This window comes from Lepisosteus platostomus, chromosome 2, assembly GCF_059453375.1.
Source record: "Lepisosteus platostomus isolate fLepPlt1 chromosome 2, fLepPlt1.hap1, whole genome shotgun sequence".
NCBI classification, from domain to species: domain Eukaryota; kingdom Metazoa; phylum Chordata; class Actinopteri; order Semionotiformes; family Lepisosteidae; genus Lepisosteus; species Lepisosteus platostomus.
This window is the reverse complement of record NC_142612.1, coordinates 10,139,496-10,159,460: the sequence shown is the minus strand read 5'-3', so window position 1 is coordinate 10,159,460 and position 19,965 is coordinate 10,139,496. Positions and strand designations below refer to the sequence as shown.

Below are 19,965 nucleotides of genomic sequence, written 5' to 3'. Positions count from 1 at the left end.
GTCTTGTAAGTGAAATGGTATAGTGTTAATCCATGTGTTATGGGATATGAAGGATACACTTCAAGTTATTTATAAGTTTTCTAATGTGTGATAAAGTATAAAAGGATGGGGATAAAGTATAAAAAGTAAAATTTAATCTGTGATTACAAATAAAACAAATAATAAAAAATAGTCAATAGCTTTCTCTCTTGTACCAAATGTTGTTTTCAAAATGGAGTTATCCAAGTACCAAATGCCATATTATTTTGCAAATACTATAATTCTGTAGGGTAATTGTAGGAATGTTTCAACTCACGGGTTATGCTTCCTTGTGTTTTGATGGATTAAACATTTTCATCTTTGACTCTGTAACAAAAAGCCTTACATATATCTCAAAATAAAATCTAGATATAGGTAGCCGACTACATCACCTAGCAACTTTAAGGGTCCTTTTACCACTGTAACTGGTTCTTTATATCTACCATAAATAGCAGGGCACTCACAGGCCATCACCTGGCATTAGTGTTGCATAAATTCCCCTCTCTAGTGAATACAGCACTCCCCATTGTCTAAGAGAAAACACATAACCCACGACAGACCAAAAATCTCCAAGGGATACATTCTTTTACCAGAGGTTCCTTTAGGTAAAAAAGGAAACGTCACATTAAAGTCCTTTTTAGCTATACAGAACAAGTATATTTAATTCATTAAAGTAGAAAACAACACATAGTCTACACTAGTCCCTGATGGGAAAAAGAAGCAAGAGCAAAAAAAGATGCCACACAGTCCGATCTCCCCAGTCTCTGCAATGCTGCAATGGCCAGGCTATACTGGAAATCCTCCTGCAGGTCCTGCTCTGTTTCACCTCTGTTGTCTCAGTACCAGCTCTCCAGGCCAGGTCCTTTGCTCCTTGTCCCAAGAAAATTGAAGTTCCAGCACAGTGCCTCAGTTCTGTCATTAAGACCTCCTTTATTATGTACTGTAGTTCTTGCAATTACAAATGTTCCTCTCTCCTGAGGTCTCTTGGAAAGAGGCTTCCCTTGCTCTGGCTGTCTTGCATAGAGGGGTCTGCATGAGGAAGAGAGTTCTGTATCTGTCCGGGTCCAGGTTTTTATATCTTTTTTGGCCAGCCAATCTCACTCTGTGGGGGTCTGCCATTCTCACTGGCAGGGGCAGGTACATCCAGGCGATTAAAGGAAGAAACTCAGCAATATGGGATGTTTGAGAACTGTCAGATTTCCAGGTGTCCTGGAGCCCTCTCAATCATTTCTTTCCTTTCTTGCCCACTCTTCCCACTTACCTCTGTCAATACTTAAAATGTAAATGAGTTATGTCTGAGGAAACATTATGCTATTCAGTCCTAATTGTTACCTGCCCCCCGTCTACTGCTGAAGACGTTGATTAAGGAGAGGAAAAACACAAACTCCTATACTCACAAAATCACTAGCCGCTATTACTAAATGCAAACTCAGTCACAGCCCTTAACGCTTTGTACCTTTTTAACTGTCGTCACTCTGTGACATATACAACGTCTTAACCAACAGACTGCTAGAGTAGTTACAGCATCCTCAAGACGTGAGTGCATACGTCATTCTGTCATGTCCCAGCCAACGTAAAGACAGATTCGTTTTTTTTTTCCTCTATGTGTAATCAACAGTTTGTTTAATGTTGAAGAGACGATAAGTTTGAGATGTGCCGCGATTCGGACCACACTGAAGAGGAATGCTATTCACAGCGATGAAACTCCAAAGTTATCGGTATCTTTTCTTGGAATTCTAACTCGGCAATAGAAAGCTAAAGGTTGTCTGGAACTTAAAAGTTCCTAACATTCTCTCATAAGATATATTAAATTTGGATAGTTTTATGTTTTATATTAGTAATTCTTCTCATTCGTAATTTTAATGTATTACACCCTCTGGGCTGAGCATCACAGGATGCTGCAAACGAGAACACCTGTTATTAACTGGACTATCGGGAATTGGGATGCTCAGTATCCTGTATCATTGATGAGATGACTGCAAAACAGACAAATGTCCTTAATTTAATGTTAGTCGAGACTGATTCATTGAATATTTGATATAACAATTGCATTGCAGCAACATTACACTAAATTTCAAAAGTCTTTGTAGAAATCCTCAACGTAACGAAAATAAAAAGAAAACTGTTTCTCTTTCAAACTGACACGATACATCAGTATTATTTTTTAACATAATCTAAAACGCTTCCTTAATGGATTCTCTTTCAAATTGATGCGGACTTTAAGGAGCATACATACTGTATATACCATTTTTCTTATTTGACAATAACATTATTTGCTTTCAAGATAAAGCGTTGTCTGGATGAAGAACTTGCACAGCTAACTGATCTTTTTATATTTATCCAAGGATATAATTTCTTGTGTTAACGAAACGAATCAGAGGCTGTGAACTCTTTGATTTTCTAGCTGCGGAACGCGAGTATGTTTTTTGAAGTAAGTAATCTCAATCACAGCTTCAATCTGAGCGGAGAAGATCCATTTTCTTCTCTCGACCAAGAATGGGGCGAAGGGTCAGAAGAGAAATTATCCAGGACAGGACATACTGTGGTGTCTGTGTTTTTGGGATCTATTCTGATTTTTGGGTTCTTTAATAACCTAATCGTGCTCGTCCTATTCTGCAAGTTTAAAACTCTGAGGACACCCGTGAACATGCTTCTGTTAAACATCAGCGTGAGTGACATGCTCGTCTGTGTCTTTGGCACCACACTGAGTTTCGCTTCGAGTATCCGAGGAAGATGGTTAGTAGGAAAACAAGGCTGCATGTGGTATGGCTTTATCAATTCCTGCTTTGGTGAGTATAGATAAAAACACTTAATATAGAGTCAGTCTATTTACTCGACAGAACAGATGCATTCTCTTCTCTGAAATTAGCACTGCACCAGAATGTAATTGTACTGTTTGGATAAAGGAAATTGCACATATACCTTGTAAATTTAAAGGACAATTACTGGAAATTTGAAAACAGATGTATTGATAAAATCAGATTTTATACAAGCGATAGAATAAATCACGCTGTGTTTTTATTTTTGTTGTTTCTTTTTGTTGTAACAAAACGCGGGTTTCGGATAATTTCTTTCAACCGGAGGAAAGAAAAAAGTACTCTGGATGATGATGTTATTTGTAAAAGGCTACGTAGGACACCGTTTTCACTCTATGTACAGTCATCAGGACAAAATGCAGCAAAGCAATCATTTTAATGAGTTTCCCCCCATAATTCAAATGTGTCTTAATGCAGTTATTGACTTCAGTCTGGTTATAACCAGGTGGCCTAAAATCAAACCATGTACAATGAAATCCCATGAGATAATGTACTTTTGTTCATGTTGTGCTTTTGTAAAACGTGGATTTAGCCGCGCAAATGCACTGATAATGTTGAGCTGCAATGCAACGTTCAGAAAGCCTCGAGTCAGAAGCATATGTCCAGATGGCATGTATTATTGTAATAGCACTAGTATTACAACAAAGATTTAATATGTTTTAGTGTTGGAATGTATGTGTCAAATAACTGCATGTATGTATACATGCAGTATGCTTAAGGTAAGATGTTATAATTGAATAACGATAAAATACAAATTCTAACATCAATAATTGAATTAGTTCAACTTGTAGCTCAATGTTTCTAGAAGAGTTGTGAACAGCGGTTCACAAGCCAAGCCTCGGAGATTTGTATTCAATGTGAACTCGAATTCTTCAGTGCAAGAATTTTATGTTTCTTTGGAAACGGAGTGTCATAAATACGGTTTCACACAGAACGGAATTTGACGCGACCTTTCCTTGCCTCAATTTGTTATTTCTGACGAAACAGCTCTTGGTAATGGATTAATTCAAGATGAAAAAAACAGGCAATAATGGTACTGTGTCAGGCACTCTCGCGGCGTTTTTGCTTTTTACTTAGATCCAATGTTTACGTTTCCGACAACACACCTGAATGAGGGCAGTTCTGAAATTCAGAAACTGGTACAGGGCAGATACCAACTGCCCGTTCCAAATCCCATTTGAGTTTAGAAGAGCTGAAAGCAAATTTACAAATATCCTCCAAATAGAATACTGAAATGAATTAGCCTGTGATTAAGAAGTCAGCTGGACCAGAAGCAGAAAACAGTGTTATTTTGTTCTGGGACAAGGATTGGAAACCACTCTACTACTACTGTACATCAAAGGAGTATTGTTTATTTTACTCTCAATTTCAGCCTTGCTTGTGAGCATGTTTCATACAGCAAAGACACTCTATTAGAAAGTCCATACTTTTAAGACATCTAAACAAATATTCCTGGCAAAGTAAGAAATCAGTTCTGAATATAGACCACCACATTCCAGGGCTCCAGGAATTTACTTTTTACAAGCATTTGTATAATCTGTGAAGTCAATTCTAACAATTAATATTTCAATTGCAAGGTGTGTAGTGGTATTTACTGTTTCAGCCAATTCAATTGAAACACTCAGTAATTCACAGTAAAGAATTACGTGTTGGAGCATGAATTTATTTCAACCTAAAGGGCAAAGAAGCAGCATTTCCATCGTCTCCTAGTTGATGTGATAGTGCTCTTTAATTATACTAGAACAATAATTTTATAATAAACCTTTCTTGGCTTGACATTTTTAAACATTTTGTGATGTTTTATTTTATAACTGCCTTATTCTGAAATCACACATTGTTTCTTTACTTCTAAGTACAGCAACGAGTCCTGTTCTACACAGGGAGATTGCAAAGACAAACGTGCATCTCGGACCCTTTCCATATGAAAAGACAAAGAAAAATATTCCACAATGTTACCAGTTGTAACATAAATATTGAAACCGATTTACATAAAGTCCCAGGAAACCTTATTAAATTTAGATACCAAGTGGCAAACAATTGTGGTAAACTGGACTCCAAACTAGACAGTTTCTAAATACATATATTCATGCCGTTGTCAGATGTTATCTACATTTTTAAAATCTCAACGTTTTTTTCAACATCATGGTGCTTTTGTTATCAGTATCAGTTCTGTCTACACTTTTATTTAATTTAATTAATTAATCTTTATTTGTTATATTTTAGTAAATATTCCTTAGGACAGACAGACTGAGGACATACCTTCTGAATCAAAATCTCAGTTTGCATAAAATTGATATATTTTTATGTTAATGATTATTATAATTAATAGTATAATAATAATCTGTATACATGTTATGGGTACTAAATATGAAAAACAGCTTTGAATACAATAGTTCAACATGCTGCTGCCTGTGAAAGGAATCTCACTGTCATTCGCCACATGTGAGAAAATTGGACTGATTATTAATGCTTTCTATGAACGATGCCTGACGAGCTGTAATTAATTCAGTATTCATTCTATTCACTGTCTCTTAAGAACGTATTCACAAGCTAGTAAATCAATAAAACAGGATTTTTGCTGGTTGTGTTGGCTTTAGGCAAGGTCTCTAAGAACTGCAGTTGTTCATTTTTCAAAATTAGCTGTGGGTCATGTAAAGCATTAATAATAAGAGAATGAATATAATTACATGACAAAGCATAATGTTATCAACTTTTACAAACCGGTGCCCTCTGTTTTAGCAATTTTGAAACAAAATTTTATCTTCCACTCATTTAGCTTTTTTGTGGGAAGCACTCTGTGGCTGGACGGTTCTTTTCTTAGTTCAAGAAAAAATTATTCATAAGGAAAAATGTTTGGTGTTTCGTACATTAAAAATTATATACGGTATATGGTTTCAGAATAAAAAATGTTGCTTTAGTTTCATGGTTGCAGCTTAATTTTCGTGAGTTTAAACTCAGTTAATAAATGACTAAGATTGGGTAATATATTGTTTTTCTTTTCTTACAATATGAGAGTCACTTTTATTTTAAGGTTTCAACAATAAAATGGTGGTATTTTTATTTGAGCCATCAATCTGTTTAGCAACACCTTATAACTTTTTCTGACTATGAGACATAGGAAAGTAGTTTACATAAAATATTGATTCATATTGCTCTTAGACTTTCAAAACTAAATTTTTATCTAAAATCTTTTTCTGCCTCTGCCTGTGTTAACCATCGGTGTGGTACACTGTAGTATTATACACATATCTGCTGCTGCAGCTAGGTAGTAATGTATATAAGTTGCATTTTTAATTCTTCCTGTCTTCCTTTGTTCATTGGTAGCCAGCACGGTGACCTCAAAAAAGCTTGCAGCAGACTGTGTAAGTGGCTTTGAAATGTCAGAATGCTTTTAAGTCATGCCATATAAAGCATAATCATAGTACTGAGATCTGATCTTTGTTCTGTAATACCCTGTGGGGTTTTCAGTCAGTTCAATCACAAAACAAAATTGCTTCTCAAATGCTTGTAAATAGTGAGGCATCAAATGTATTAAATATTTCCACCTTTAAGCAAGAACACTTTTTTTACTTAACTAAAGAAAAATAATGCATTGAAAAAAACAATCTGTACAAAGTTATCAAAGCGTTAAAGATGTTATAGCCACCACAAATGTCATTAGTGGTACTAACGTCTTTTCTTATCTTGTGTTATTTATACACGTTTTTAATGTTCTGGAAGTTTTAAAATGCCTTACATATAAGGATATGTATATACTGTGACCTTTTCAGTTTGACAAGGCTAAGTTTGGAATTACGAATTCAAAGTGCAATTAACAGGGAAATCAGAAAAAGGTGTTTCAGTATTTTTAGAATTTACTTTTCAAGATAAACCTGATAACATTTACAGTATGTAGTACAATTTCAAAACTAGACAATTTCAAAACAGAGTACTAAGGCACAGTGTCAAAAAGGAAGTGTTAATGGTAGGGAGATGAATGGGTAGGAAATAAAAAAGTATACCTGCATATGTAGATTTAATTTTAATAAAACTTTAAATTTTACAACATAAAAATATATGGAGATATGAATATGATTATATTTATAGATATGTATCTTGCCAAATGGTCTCATGGAATTAATTAATTTTAAGGTGTTGTGTAAAGGAAACATACATATTTTTTAGAAATGTGACTATATATATATATGTACAAGTCTATTTATATATCCTCTGAAAATGATTGTCAATCTGTACTACTCTTCCATAGGAGTGTAAATTTTCTGGCACTTCTGAGAATGTTCGTGGTGGAAAGATGAAAAGCAAATGGAAAAAATAAAGAAAGGATACAAAAAGCAACAGTTCAGCACTGGTGTCTCCTAGTTTCCTTCTCTTTTATTAGGTTTATTGTATGCAATGTAATTACATTTTTATAATCTTATAATTTAAATGTATTAACGGATTCCTATAGATTTATCAATTGCAAAGTGCTATTTCACTTTGAATATTATGCTAATACTGTTGAACATATATTATTATTATTTTTTAATTCTGCAGAACTTCTAAAATGCCTTGAAAACTCCAAAGTCTTGGATGAAAACTGATTAAATTAGGTCAAGGAAGGATTGTAAAAGCAGATTGGAAATTGTGTCACAGTAAACATTATACTGTACCTTATGGGTTACATGGCCATATTGGGTTCTGTAAAACTACAGAAAGGACAGATTTGAAACTTGAAAGATTCTTACTGTTACGGACAGGGTCTGCACTCCGTGTCGGGTTTTGTTGTAGACCCTATGTGATGGGGTAAGAGCTGGAGGAAACAGGAGGCGTGGTATGGGAAAACACACAGGGGTTTAATGGTGCACAAAATAATAGTGACAGTCGGGGAGACAGTGAACAGGGGAGACAAAGAATGGTGTCCAAATCATAGCATGTCCAAAGGAGGGTCAGGGCACAGTCCAAGAGTCCATTAACCATACTGTAGATCCATCCTGAGAAATGACAAGATTAAAATCCCCCGAAATGGAGGAAGCACGAACAGACAACCAACATGGAGATCCTGGGATAACGGGGCGAGGTCCTCCAGACCCGGGGCTCAGAACACGTGAGGTGTCGGGGATGAGGCCTATGCCTACAGGAGACGGACGCAGGGTATCCTGGTGCTAGGCGGACGTAGTGACTTCCGTACCCTAATGTTGAGCCCAGAGCCCTGGATGAGCTAAGAATAAATAGGAAGAGACACAACAAGGCACACCTGGAACTCATATAAACAATCCCAGGGAACTACTGACATGAGTAAAATGGAGAACCCTCTAGGGGAGGGATGTCAACCGCAACAGTTACCCCATGTCCGAGGTTCAGTCTTCTTCAGGATAGTTCAGTTTGTAATATCAGTTGGTTGACACTGTATTTGAAAAAAAAAATCATCTTGATTTTTGTTAATTAATTAATTGCTTACACTTATATAGCGCTTTTCTGGACACTCCACTCAAAGCGCTTTACAGGTAATGGGGACTCCCCTCCACCACCACCAATGTGCAGCTTCCACCTGGATGATGCGACGGCAGCCATAATGCGCCAGAACGCTCACCACACATCAGCGATCAGTGGGGAGGAGAGCAGAGTAATGTAGCCAATTCAAAGAGGGGGATTATTAGGAGGCCATGATTGGTAAGGGCCAATGGGGAAATTTGGCCAGGACGCCGGGGTTACACCCCTACTCTTTTCGAGAAAAGATTTTTAATGACCACAGAGAGTCAGGACCTTGGTTTTATGTCTTATCCGAAGGACAGCGCCTGTTTACAGTTTAGTGTCCCTGTCACTATACTGGAGCATTAGGACCCACATGGACCGCAGGGTGAGCGCCCCCTGCTGGCCCCACTAGCACCTCTTCCAGCAGCAACCTTAGTAGGAGGTCTCCCATCCAGGTACTGACCAGGCTCACACCTGCTTAGCTTCAGTGGATTGCCAGTTGTGAGTTGCAGGGTGATATGGCTGCTGGCTATCTATTCAGTGTCTCATCCTGAAACTGGTTGGCCAACCAACTGGTTGTGCTGTATATATAAATTAGGAAATTCTTTCTTGCCTGTGATCTTTGACCTCTGAAAGGTCAAATACAAATGTCATTGAATATTTATGTTATTTTCTACAACAAAAAATACAAATCTGTAGTAAAAAAAGAACACAAGAGTAGCTATGTCAAAGAAATAGTTTTAGAATAAGACATTTTAAAATATCCCAACAAAGATAAAAGAAATGGTAAACATTAGTGCACATCACAAGATCATTTCTGAAAGGATAAATACAGTATTTAATATTTCTTTTTGCAAGACCACTGCAATCAGCAACATTTGAGAGATTAGTTTAATTATAGTTGAGTCATGTACAGTATACTGTAGTATCACAGGGGCACAGAGTGTCATTAAGGCCCTAACTGTTAATTCAGACACAGTCACTGACACTATTTGCATTGGTACAATACATAAATTATTTTTATTATAGGCACTACTAAAATTCAGACAGAAGAGTAAACTGTAAAATGCACTTTAAAATAGCAACTCAGCTGAATTAAAATCAAAAAGGTTAAATTCAGCAATGTACTGTCATTTAACAAAAACATTATATCAGTTATGCCAGCAGTAAAAGCACAGTATGAAAAGTACATACTGTATTTTGTTATAACAAAGACATCTTCAGGAATTTTATAGTAAAATTGAAAAGATTTGTTTATTTGACTCAATAACATCCATTGAAAAAAGCTTAAAAATTTATGGAAGTTATAGATTTAAACACATTTTAAACTGACTGATTTCCCTTTAGTATTGCTATTGAATTCAGATGTTAAAATGTCTTTCAAGGTGAGATTTGTTTTGTGAATGAGGAATTGGTACTCCTACACAACTCTTGACATGCACAGAAGCTTGTCATTATTTTGTTTTTCATGCTGCAAACTCTCCAGTGTTTCACAGGACGGCGGGCACTGTTAGAGTGACCAGCGTGTCTCTCACCGACATGCCTAAAAATATAAAGGTACCCAGCAGTTGACAGGAATCAGTACTAAACAGAAAGCTCTGTAAACCCAAGTTAACGCTGCCCCATCCATCGTTAGGGACACTTGGTCAGTTGTACTTGGGGAATCCCAGTAACACATAGCTACTTACATAGCCCAGGCTCAACCAATGGTATCTAGGCCAATCATTTTTATAACTTGTGATGCAAATGTATATGCCTAAAACCTTAATATGAATACCAAAAAATCTAGGATTGATGTGTCTTAATTAAGATCTCTTTTTAAAACCTCTTTTTTTGGTCTTATGACCCTGAAGAAATGTCAGTGTAACATTCAATGTTGTCCTTCTCTTCTTTTTTAGGCATTGTGTCCTTGATCTCACTGGCAGTGCTGTCTTATGACCGCTACAGCACCTTAACGGTCTACAACAAGCAAGCCACAGACTACAGGAAGCCCCTCCTAGCAGTAGGGGGCTCATGGTTGTACTCCTTGATGTGGACAATACCTCCACTCCTGGGCTGGAGCAGCTATGGTCTTGAAGGAGCTGGAACAAGTTGTTCTGTAACCTGGACAGCTAGGTCACCCCAATCAATATCCTACATTATCTGTCTCTTCATCTTCTGCTTAGCTGTTCCGGTTCTGGTCATGGTTTATTGTTATGGGCGCCTTCTATATGCAGTGAAACAGGTGAGTTAATATTTCATTAGATTATGGGCTCATTCTTCCACTGTCCAGATTGACTGTGTCATCTGTGAAGGTTTACATTTTTAGGCTCATAAATATCTGCCCTTAGTGAATAACTATAATGCCAAGGTCCTAAATAATGCATCAAGGGGTGGTTAAATCAAGAAAGACACAATACTTTCATTGTACACATGGAACAAAGACAGATTTTTTAGATTCATTGTTGTTTTGTTGGATGTCACTTTAATCTGAATGCAACTCTTGTCCTTTAAAATAAAATATAATATAATATTAAAATATTAAATATTAACTTTTAAGAATGACTAAGTTATGGTTTCTATAAGATCACAATATAGGTAAGAGAGACATATGACATAGAAATAAATAGAATACTTCAACAAATATTTTTAAACCACCAACACTTAATACCATAAATATGGCATTTATTAATTGTTCCATGAAAACATTTGCATCAAATGTTTCTGAAATGGATGTTTAGATTTTGTCAGGAATATGTAAATAATATCATTCATTTTAGGCAGGTCTAAAAGACATTACATTCATGCCATTGCAACAGTGAAGCTCCAGATAAATGAATGAATGCTTAATACTCAAAACATTTTCTATCATTTTGTTGAGGGAGGAAATAAATGATAAATCACATTTTAAATCTTTTTAGGTTGGGAAAATCAGAAAGACTGCAGCCCGCAAAAGAGAATACCATATCCTTTTCATGGTGATTACTACGGTAGTGTGCTACTTGCTATGCTGGATACCTTATGGAGTGGTTGCAATGCTAGCAACATTTGGTAGACCGGGAACTGTATCACCCATAGCCAGTGTTGTGCCTTCTATTTTAGCAAAGAGCAGCACGGTCTTCAACCCATTGATATACATTCTTATGAACAAACAGGTAAGTGAGTTAACATGAGGTTGTGGGGATTTTGCACTTATAATAGTGACATTCATTCTGATCCTTGAGGATCGTGGTTTACTTAACTTAAAAAGGCTTATAGTTCATATATAATCCTCAGTCTTAATATAGAGACATTAAGCGAATAATAAATTCAAATAATAAAAATAATAATAATACTTACACTTATATAGCGCTTTTCTGGACACTCCACTCAAAGCGCTTTACAGGTAATGGGGACTCCCCTCCACCACAACCAATGTGCAGCATCCACCTGGATGTTGCGATGGCAGCCATAGTGCGCCAGAATGCTCACCACACACCAGCTATCAGTGGGGAGGAGAGCAGAGTAACGAAGCCAATTCATAGATGGGGATTATTAGGAGGCCATGATTGGTAAGGCCCAATGGGAAATTTGGCCAGGATGCCAGGGTTACACCCCTACTCTTTTCGAGAAACACCCTGGGATTTTCAATGACCACAGAGAGTAAGGACCTTGTTTTTATGTCTCATCCGAAGGACGGCGCCTGATTACAGTATAGTGTTCCTGTCGCTATACTGGGGCATTAGGACCCACATAGACCACAGGGTAAGCACCCCCTGCTGGCCCCACTAACACCTCTTCCAGCAGCAACCTTAGTTTTTCCCAGGAAGTCTCTTATCCAGGTACTGACTAGGCTCACACCTGCTTAGCTTCAGTGGGTTGCCAGTTGTGAGTTGCAATTCCAGCTCAAGTTTTCATAATTTTAGAATAATTAATTACATTACCACTTTATTTACAATATTTTTATTTATGCAGTAAATAAAGAGTAAACAAAAAGTTCCAAGCTGTATACAAACCAGTTTCTACAAATAATTTTAGTATAAAACCGAGTTAATTCATTACAAATTGATGAACGATTCCTAAAAAACATTAACATTAAAAAAACAAGGCTGTTTAATGTGAGTTGGCTTTTGATTTTTTTAAACCTGTGAGCATTTAAGGCTGTTATAACATTTTCTGAGATTTCAACTTTAAACAGAATAATGCAACAGCTGTCACTACAGTGCATTAAATTCAACCTTTTGACACTAAAAGAACAGTTACAGTTTTGCTAAACATACAGTTTCATGCATCTTATAATCACTCTGTTATGATATTAGAATTTGATAATTAAATGAAGTGAAACATCTTATTGAACAGTCCACATTCTCAACATTCAGACAATATAAATTTTAATCTACACTTTAAAAAAAATAAAAAAGACCAAGACCTGGTTAAACCTTCATGCCTGTGCATCTTATGAGATGTAAAAATATTGTGAAATACAGTACTGACAATGGTTTTTTTTTTTACAGTTTGCTGATTCAGTGTTTCACAATCATAGGTTATTTATATATAATAGTATACTGTATGGTATACATTTGTGCCTTCATAACGCAACTTGTAGTGGAAGTTTTAAGGCTCAATCTAAAGAAGAACATTCATCTAAGAAGATATTTTTGTGCAGTCAAAACAATAAGATAAGTGGGTAGTGGAAAGAAAGCTGAGTAGTTAAATATTTATACAACAATAAAATAGTAACAAGTAATTATAGGACATGTAATGAAAATACAGTAAACAATATTCATTGGTGACCCAAGTGATATTAAAATACAAAACACAAAGTCTCCCATGTAAGGTTAGATGGTGAATCTAACATTTTCCGACAAACGCCAAAGTCAGGAATTATTAGATATTTTGTCTTTAGTTCATCATCATGAAGCATAACAGCTTTTCCAATTGCCTGACCAAGTATGTTATAGAGAGTGAAATCTTTATATCAGGATTACCCATGCGAAAAAATGCAAGTGCATCCACAGGGACTGGTAGATGTGAACAAACAAAAATAATATGGCCGCAGTAATGATCATAACAATAATTGCATTTGTATAGCGCTTTTTATGCCAAAAAACATTACGTATGGAGGGAACCCACTTCATTCACCACTGAAAGTGCAGACACATAGCAACCAGTAGCCTTTCCCTAAACAGTGGATAAGTTAAAGAAGTGAGAAAATATTTCACCAATGAAAATAAGACTGGAAACTTACAGAGGCCAGACTGTGCACGCCCAATGTGAAATTTGCTAAGGAAAGCAGAGTGAACAAACCTGAACCACAGTTATAACATGTTTTCTGAAGAATGGCACCTCCTACAGCAGAGTGCCCATGTGGCCATATAAGTTTACAAAACTCCGGTCCAGAGGCATGAGTGCCACCTATTGGATCACTCACATCACTTACAGCAGCAACTTGGTTTTCCTTACAGATCCGATATCCTCTTACCAACCAGGCCCAAACGTGCTTAGCGTCTCAGATCAGGCTAAGAGGTGGTAACATTGCCAGCATTAGTAACATTCACACTCAATCTGAGCACTATCAAGTCAGTTCCTAAAGGCACCAGAAAATAAAATGTGGGTTAGTAACTTTCACTTATATTTGAGTAATGAATTGTTTTAGATTTTCAGATATTGCTTTTTCAGTCTTGTGTCTCAGCAAGTTGAATCACTCCAGTAACTGAGTTTCTGAGCCTAAGGCATTATTTGTGGTTAAATTCCATTTTTTTTTACTCATTTACATTACTCATTTAAAAATATGCTTTTTTGCCTGTCCTCATATTATATGCATTCAGACTATGATCAATAACCATCTTTTAAGACTTATTTTGGCACAAACTGTCTAATGATAACTATTATAATATATACTATATATTACTACTAGTAATATAATACTGTATCAAGTACAATAACAATATACAGCAAACATCAGCTGTGTTTAATCTTATTTACTTCACTGCATTTTCAATATAATCTCCAGTTCTACTTGGCATTGCAGGAAAAACAATTCTGCAAATGAAAACTATCTCCTAAAGTCAAAGGATTTCAGAATGTTCTTAAGGCCAGTGAAAATGGTACACCATTTATCTTATATTTTAAACAATTTTAATCTGTCTTTGATCAATGCATCGGCTAAATTACAGAGTTTGAATTAAAAAGCTGTGTTCCATTAATACCACTAATTGTCTATTGCTGAATTATCTCAATCTTAACACTTTCTGATTCAAATAGAAGTTCTAACCAAAAAACATTTAACCCAAAAAATCCTCTTTTTAAGAAGTTATGCACATAAGTGTGAAAGGCAGAAAGAGAGTTGTAATTAAATTTGTTCAGATATAAAAGTCACCAAAATCCCTAGAATGAGCATTTAACAGGATTAGTCAAAAGGGCAAACACTAGACAATATCTGAACTTTTCAGCTTCAATATGAAACAGTTTAGGAGATGTAACAGATGAGACAAGGCAAGAAAGCAACTTGTGGTTTAAGTTTTTTTGATATTACTACTTTAAACACATTGCCACCTTCATTGCCATTAAAATTACATCAGAATTGGAAGAATAATAAATAGTGGCTTTCAATTAGAATTAAAGTGGAGTATAGAAATTTAATGGCCAAAAACAGATGTTGAAAATAGCAGAAATTGTGTGGCAAAATTATTAGAAACTATGATTGTTAAGAAGGGGAACTATAAAGCTATTTTGCTGAGAAACATTTGTAATAAATCCTGCAAAATATCTTATCTTCAATAAAATGTTCTTGAAGATTTAAATTTTTCAGTTCATTGTGTGAATTTCTGACTAAGCCTGAAGCATTTCATTTTGATGATGAAAAGATGTATTTTGACATTGGTTGCATAAGCATAACGTTTTCTAATAGTACTTCTTTGGCAAAACATTCTGAAATAGATTCAGCTGTTAAATCACACAGATTGTGCTTACTAGAAAAAAATACAAAAGTTAAAAAAAATCTTGTACACTTAGAACATTAAGAAAATAGTAAAATTATACTCTTCAAAAATCTATCTAAAAAAAACAAATCGATGTCCAGGTGCACGGGTGTTCCCATCTAATCAGATGGGTGTAAATGTATTTCATAATAATGAGTTTTGGTACAGAATAAGGTATTGTTAGCTGTGATATTATGACTGAAAACAATGTTTGAATCGGGGGTTGTTGATGTACAGTACAAACTGTAAAATACGATACAATGTCCAGTATTTCTAGTTCCACCCTGGGCATCTGAACTACCCTGAATTTTATTAGTGAAGAAATTTCTTCTCCACCAGATTTGTATTATATTGGGGCTGCTAACACAATGACTGCTGCTCATCACTTAGTTTGGTGGTGGAATGAAGTGGCTCCCCTTTTGTCTGTAAAACGCTGTATAAATGCAATTTTCTATTTAATTACAATATAAAAAGCACAAGTATCAAAGCCTTCAAAAACACATCTTGGTCTTCTTAGTAGAATGATTGGAAATAAAACGGTGCATTTTTATTAAGTCACACACCAGAATGGAAGTGAAAGAACAAACTTGAAAACTGGAAAAAGGTGTTTTAAAAAGTTCCATTAACATCTGCTCAACAAATGTCATGAATTATTTTTTACTCAAGCTAAGTCCATTATCAATATAATTATTAACTTTAAAAAAAGCAATCAGGAATTTACTACCAAAAGAGGGACTCTTATTTCAACACATTATGTGTGTGTGAATCTCACTGATTTTGTCCTTTTATTCCTTTATGTCCTTTATTTATTAATCAATTCATAAAGAAGACCAGGATTGGTTATTGATAGGAGTTTATAACCGTACATTTTGAAACCCAGTTGAATTAATTGCTACTTTATGACATTACGCCATAACTTCAACATTTGTCAGGAACTTCTGAATTATTTAAAAACTATTAAAATTAATAGCTGACATCTACAAAACACACGCATATATAAAATCTTATCCTACATGCATTCTTCTATGAATATCTAACCAGCACTTTTAGTTTTTTAGGCTTTTAGCCAATGCAAATACTAAATTACTTTTAACATTTTTCTGTAGGAGTAGATACTGTATTTGCCTTTACACTATTTAAAAATGTTCTAATATTCATCAATGTACTAATGAACTATAGCTTAATTTGGCCATTTACAGTTCTTTCAAGTACTTATTTTTCCTAAATAGCACATGGTAAATTATTGCAATATTGTAAATTTAATTTCTGTACTTTTTCCACAAATGCCGATTTAGTGTTTACAGTTTATGGCTCTGAATCCAGGCAAAGTGACTTTGCCTTTCTTCTTGAGATCTTCCTCAGTTCCCATGTTCACTTTCTGTATCAGCATCTTTTCATAGAGTAGAGGGTGGTATGCCCCCAGTGTGCAGGCAGCATCGTAGTATTGTTCATGATAGTGGCACAGGTCTGTTTGTCTGATAGAGGGGACATACTCGTAGACATCCACTTCATCACATAGAGACATCATGATGAGAATTCCTGGAAGACACAAAAGCGCACACCACTGAAGTACAGGAATGAATATTTAACACTTCAAACCCTACCCATTTTAAGCGCCAGCTGCCCTCACCTGGGTTATGTATATTTAAAGCAACACAGTGCAATTGTCTTTAAGGTTTTTACACCTGAGGATTCTAAAGTTTATCCAATTCTTTAAAACTGAAAACAAAACTGCAAGGCATGTTATAAGTTGAAATTGGGTGACAAAAAAAATCATTTCTGCAGCTTTATTAGAAATGTGTAATCTGTTGATTTTACACAACCTCTGAACACACTCTTGCCTTTAGGAAAATCTCAATGATAACTAAGTGCCTTTCTTATATTCATATCCCAGAGTTAAGTGCCAAATCGGGGATTCCCGAAGCCGGTCTTTTTTTCACCAGAATTAGTTCCCACTTTGCTCAACAGTACTACTCACTGGCATATGTCTCAAATTGTGAGATTCACAGGGCAGACAAGACATCAAGACCCGCAGCAGATAGTTACTTCTGAAGAAACAGTAAGTTTTAAATTACTCTTTCAAAGAAAGAATAAAGAGTGTTGAAAGCAAATTGAAGGTTGACGCCTCCAGAGTGGCTCAGCGGATAAAGGTACACAAACCAGATTGCAGGCTGAGCTACACAATCATGGGTTCGAACCGTGTGTCATGTCAGAGTCGACAGTGACCACAATTCCCCAAGCAGGGACGCGCAAATTAGCCAAGCGCAGCCAAGGGTAGGATGGGATAAGTCAGACTGGGCTCTCGTCAAACAGTGACCCCTTCGACTTCCTGTGTGTGGTGTCATTGGAGAGGTACATACCCTTCTTCCAACCTCTGAATCGCCAGTATAGGGTTGGTTTGCCATTGACACGTTTAGAAACCAATGGCTTGAAGGTTTGTTGGCTCTTCCAAATTGGGTGGGTAAAAAAAGAGTAAAGCAAAGGCAGGGAAGGGATGAACAAAAATTACAAGTACAACTTCTAACATTAGCTTAAAGACCACAGCACTTAAATGAAGTTGAAAAATTAAAGTTCGCCATTTCCAATTTGACAGGAATTAAAAAAAAAGATCTGCCATTTGGCTCTTCCAGTTTTATGTACTTGAATATTAAGGTAGTGTCATTCAGAGTTTTAGACCTTCAGACACTGACATTTTTAAATGCCACAGACAAGCTGTACAATCTTTATAGAACAATAGATGCATAAATGTTTCTTCTTTTCTTCATTAAAAGCCATGTCAGCTAACAGTTAACCCTGCACTTTTTCACTGATTGTTATCCTTTCAGTATATAACATTTTGTGAGAATCGGGATCATTACCTGACACATAAATTACATTTTGCTGATTATGTCCTACACACAAAGAGAAACTATTTAAAGAAACAGCATATATCTTCTCCATGGACACTCATTCAGATTTCAATGAATTGTAAATCACAGAAGGTTATCTGAAATACTATTTAATTTGGCATATTTTCTTTTTCAGTTTTATGGATGTTTTCTCAAACTTTTTCACTGCAAGCAAAGATCAAGTGCAAATGGACCATTCTCGCTACAGTCAAGGACTACTGTTATCCAACTTAATCGTAGAGTGCACAACAACACAGTAGATGGAACTGTTCAGATAAACACAGCTGATGAAGACCGTGAAGGTACACCTCCCATGAAAGCAAAATCAAATCCTCCAGAAATGAATCGCTGACTTCTTGCTTATTTGTATACCTGTCAAGTTGAAAATTTTCAGCAAGCAAGTAGGAAGGGACATCCTCACCTTTCAACTCATGTTGGATAAGTCTGGTTTCATACTGGGATCACATTGTATAACAGTACTAGTTCATAGCATTAGAATTTGAATGTTAATATCCTTAACCAGGAAGGTTGAAGATTTTATCTAATTTGAAAATATTATTTCACTGTTCTGTAGATGTATATTGTCTAATGGGCATTTAAACTGCATTGCCTATATTGTGAAGAACATATAACATCTAATAAAGTGCCATAATTTACAAGACACATGAAACTGCATAAAGCAAAAATATTTCCAAAATAGTTTGACAATACAAGAAGCATATTTGACCTTTTCAGAAAGCATTGTGAAATAGGACTTCACTGGTGTTTCTGTGAACCATTGTTATTCATTACTGTTAATGCCTTTCACTGGATTTGAAGGCATGCGTAGTATTTACCATGAAATAATCTAATTATTTATCAATCTAGTTATGAAGCAAATCTGAAGAATCAATAAAATCGAATCAAATAAAAATCGAACCATGTAAAGACTACCTATAATATTTTGGGAGTGTGGAGACTGGACTATCATAATATAATGGCTTCATAACAAATAACTTCTTGTAACTGAAAAATCCATTAGCAGTAATTATTTGTACTGGGGATATTTTTGGAAAAACTGTGCTGTACATTAATTTCATGCAGATTATTCAGTACCACCTCACCGATGTAACATAACTGAGTGAAAGCCTGGTGTATTTTGTTTTGCACCTAGATAAGACAAGCAAATAATGTCTAATGTTGTGTTACAGCAAATTAAATTGCAGATGACATCTAAAATAAACCACAAGATGTTCAATAAGTGGTACTGCAGGTATTAGAGAAACCTGGGAAGTACTGGGGTGTTCTGAAACTGTGCCTACCATAAACACTCTTAACATCATGAGCAGTGTTTAAAAAAAGTGTCAAAACATGATTAATTTATTTAGAAAAATGTAAATTGAGGTAGATCATTCCAAGCAACATGTACTCTGAAGACATATGAAAAAGGACTATAGGTAATATGATGTCTTCAACATATGTGTATAGGTTTCACATTGGTGATGCATTATTATAGCTGAAGTTTGCTGAAAACAAATAGTGTTGTGTGAATTGTCTATCCTGGCACAGAATCAAGACAGGTCACAAATGCCATTGACGCTTTACAAGAGCAACTGTCATGAGCTTTTCCAGTACTGAAGCACTATATTGGGAATATAATTAATTATAGTACTCAGTTTTTTGTGATGTTATGGTATGTAGGACTGCAAGAAGAATTGAGCTCTTTTAGTACTCTGCTTCAAAAGTAAGTTTTGCATTGTCCATCTCCAAAAGTATTTTGGAACTGAAAGGAAATAGATTTGTGATTTGTGATCTGATCTGTAATGTGTGCCATATTTCATAATAGCTACAAAACATACAGAAAAATATAATTTC

The 19,965-nt window shown here is 35.6% G+C and overlaps 2 protein-coding genes across 7 annotated transcripts in view; one reads left to right on the top strand and one right to left on the bottom strand.

The window, feature by feature from the left end:
• The first annotated feature begins 1,645 nt into the window (after positions 1-1,645).
• Positions 1,646-19,029, top strand: LOC148675890 (parapinopsin-like). The gene is made up of 4 exons (XM_088597388.1): positions 1,646-2,807; positions 10,184-10,509; positions 11,186-11,419; positions 18,248-19,029. Exons 1-4 carry the CDS (start codon positions 2,438-2,440, stop codon positions 18,461-18,463), a joined length of 1,146 nt encoding a protein of 381 aa, XP_088453514.1. The 5' UTR covers positions 1,646-2,437; the 3' UTR covers positions 18,464-19,029.
• st6gal2a (ST6 beta-galactosamide alpha-2,6-sialyltranferase 2a) overlaps positions 12,191-19,965 on the bottom strand; it is a 42,229-nt gene continuing 34,454 nt past the window's right edge. For 3 of the 6 annotated variants that reach the window (XM_088597338.1, XM_088597357.1, XM_088597348.1), the window contains exon 7: positions 12,191-16,762. In XM_088597338.1, coding sequence (XP_088453464.1) covers positions 16,515-16,762 — 248 coding nt within the window. In that variant the 3' untranslated portion in view covers positions 12,191-16,514. Of the gene's footprint in view, positions 16,763-17,201; positions 17,272-17,583; positions 17,669-19,965 lie in introns of those variants that run through there. The other 3 variants (XR_015924966.1, XM_088597375.1, XR_015924967.1) reach the window with 3 other exon arrangements.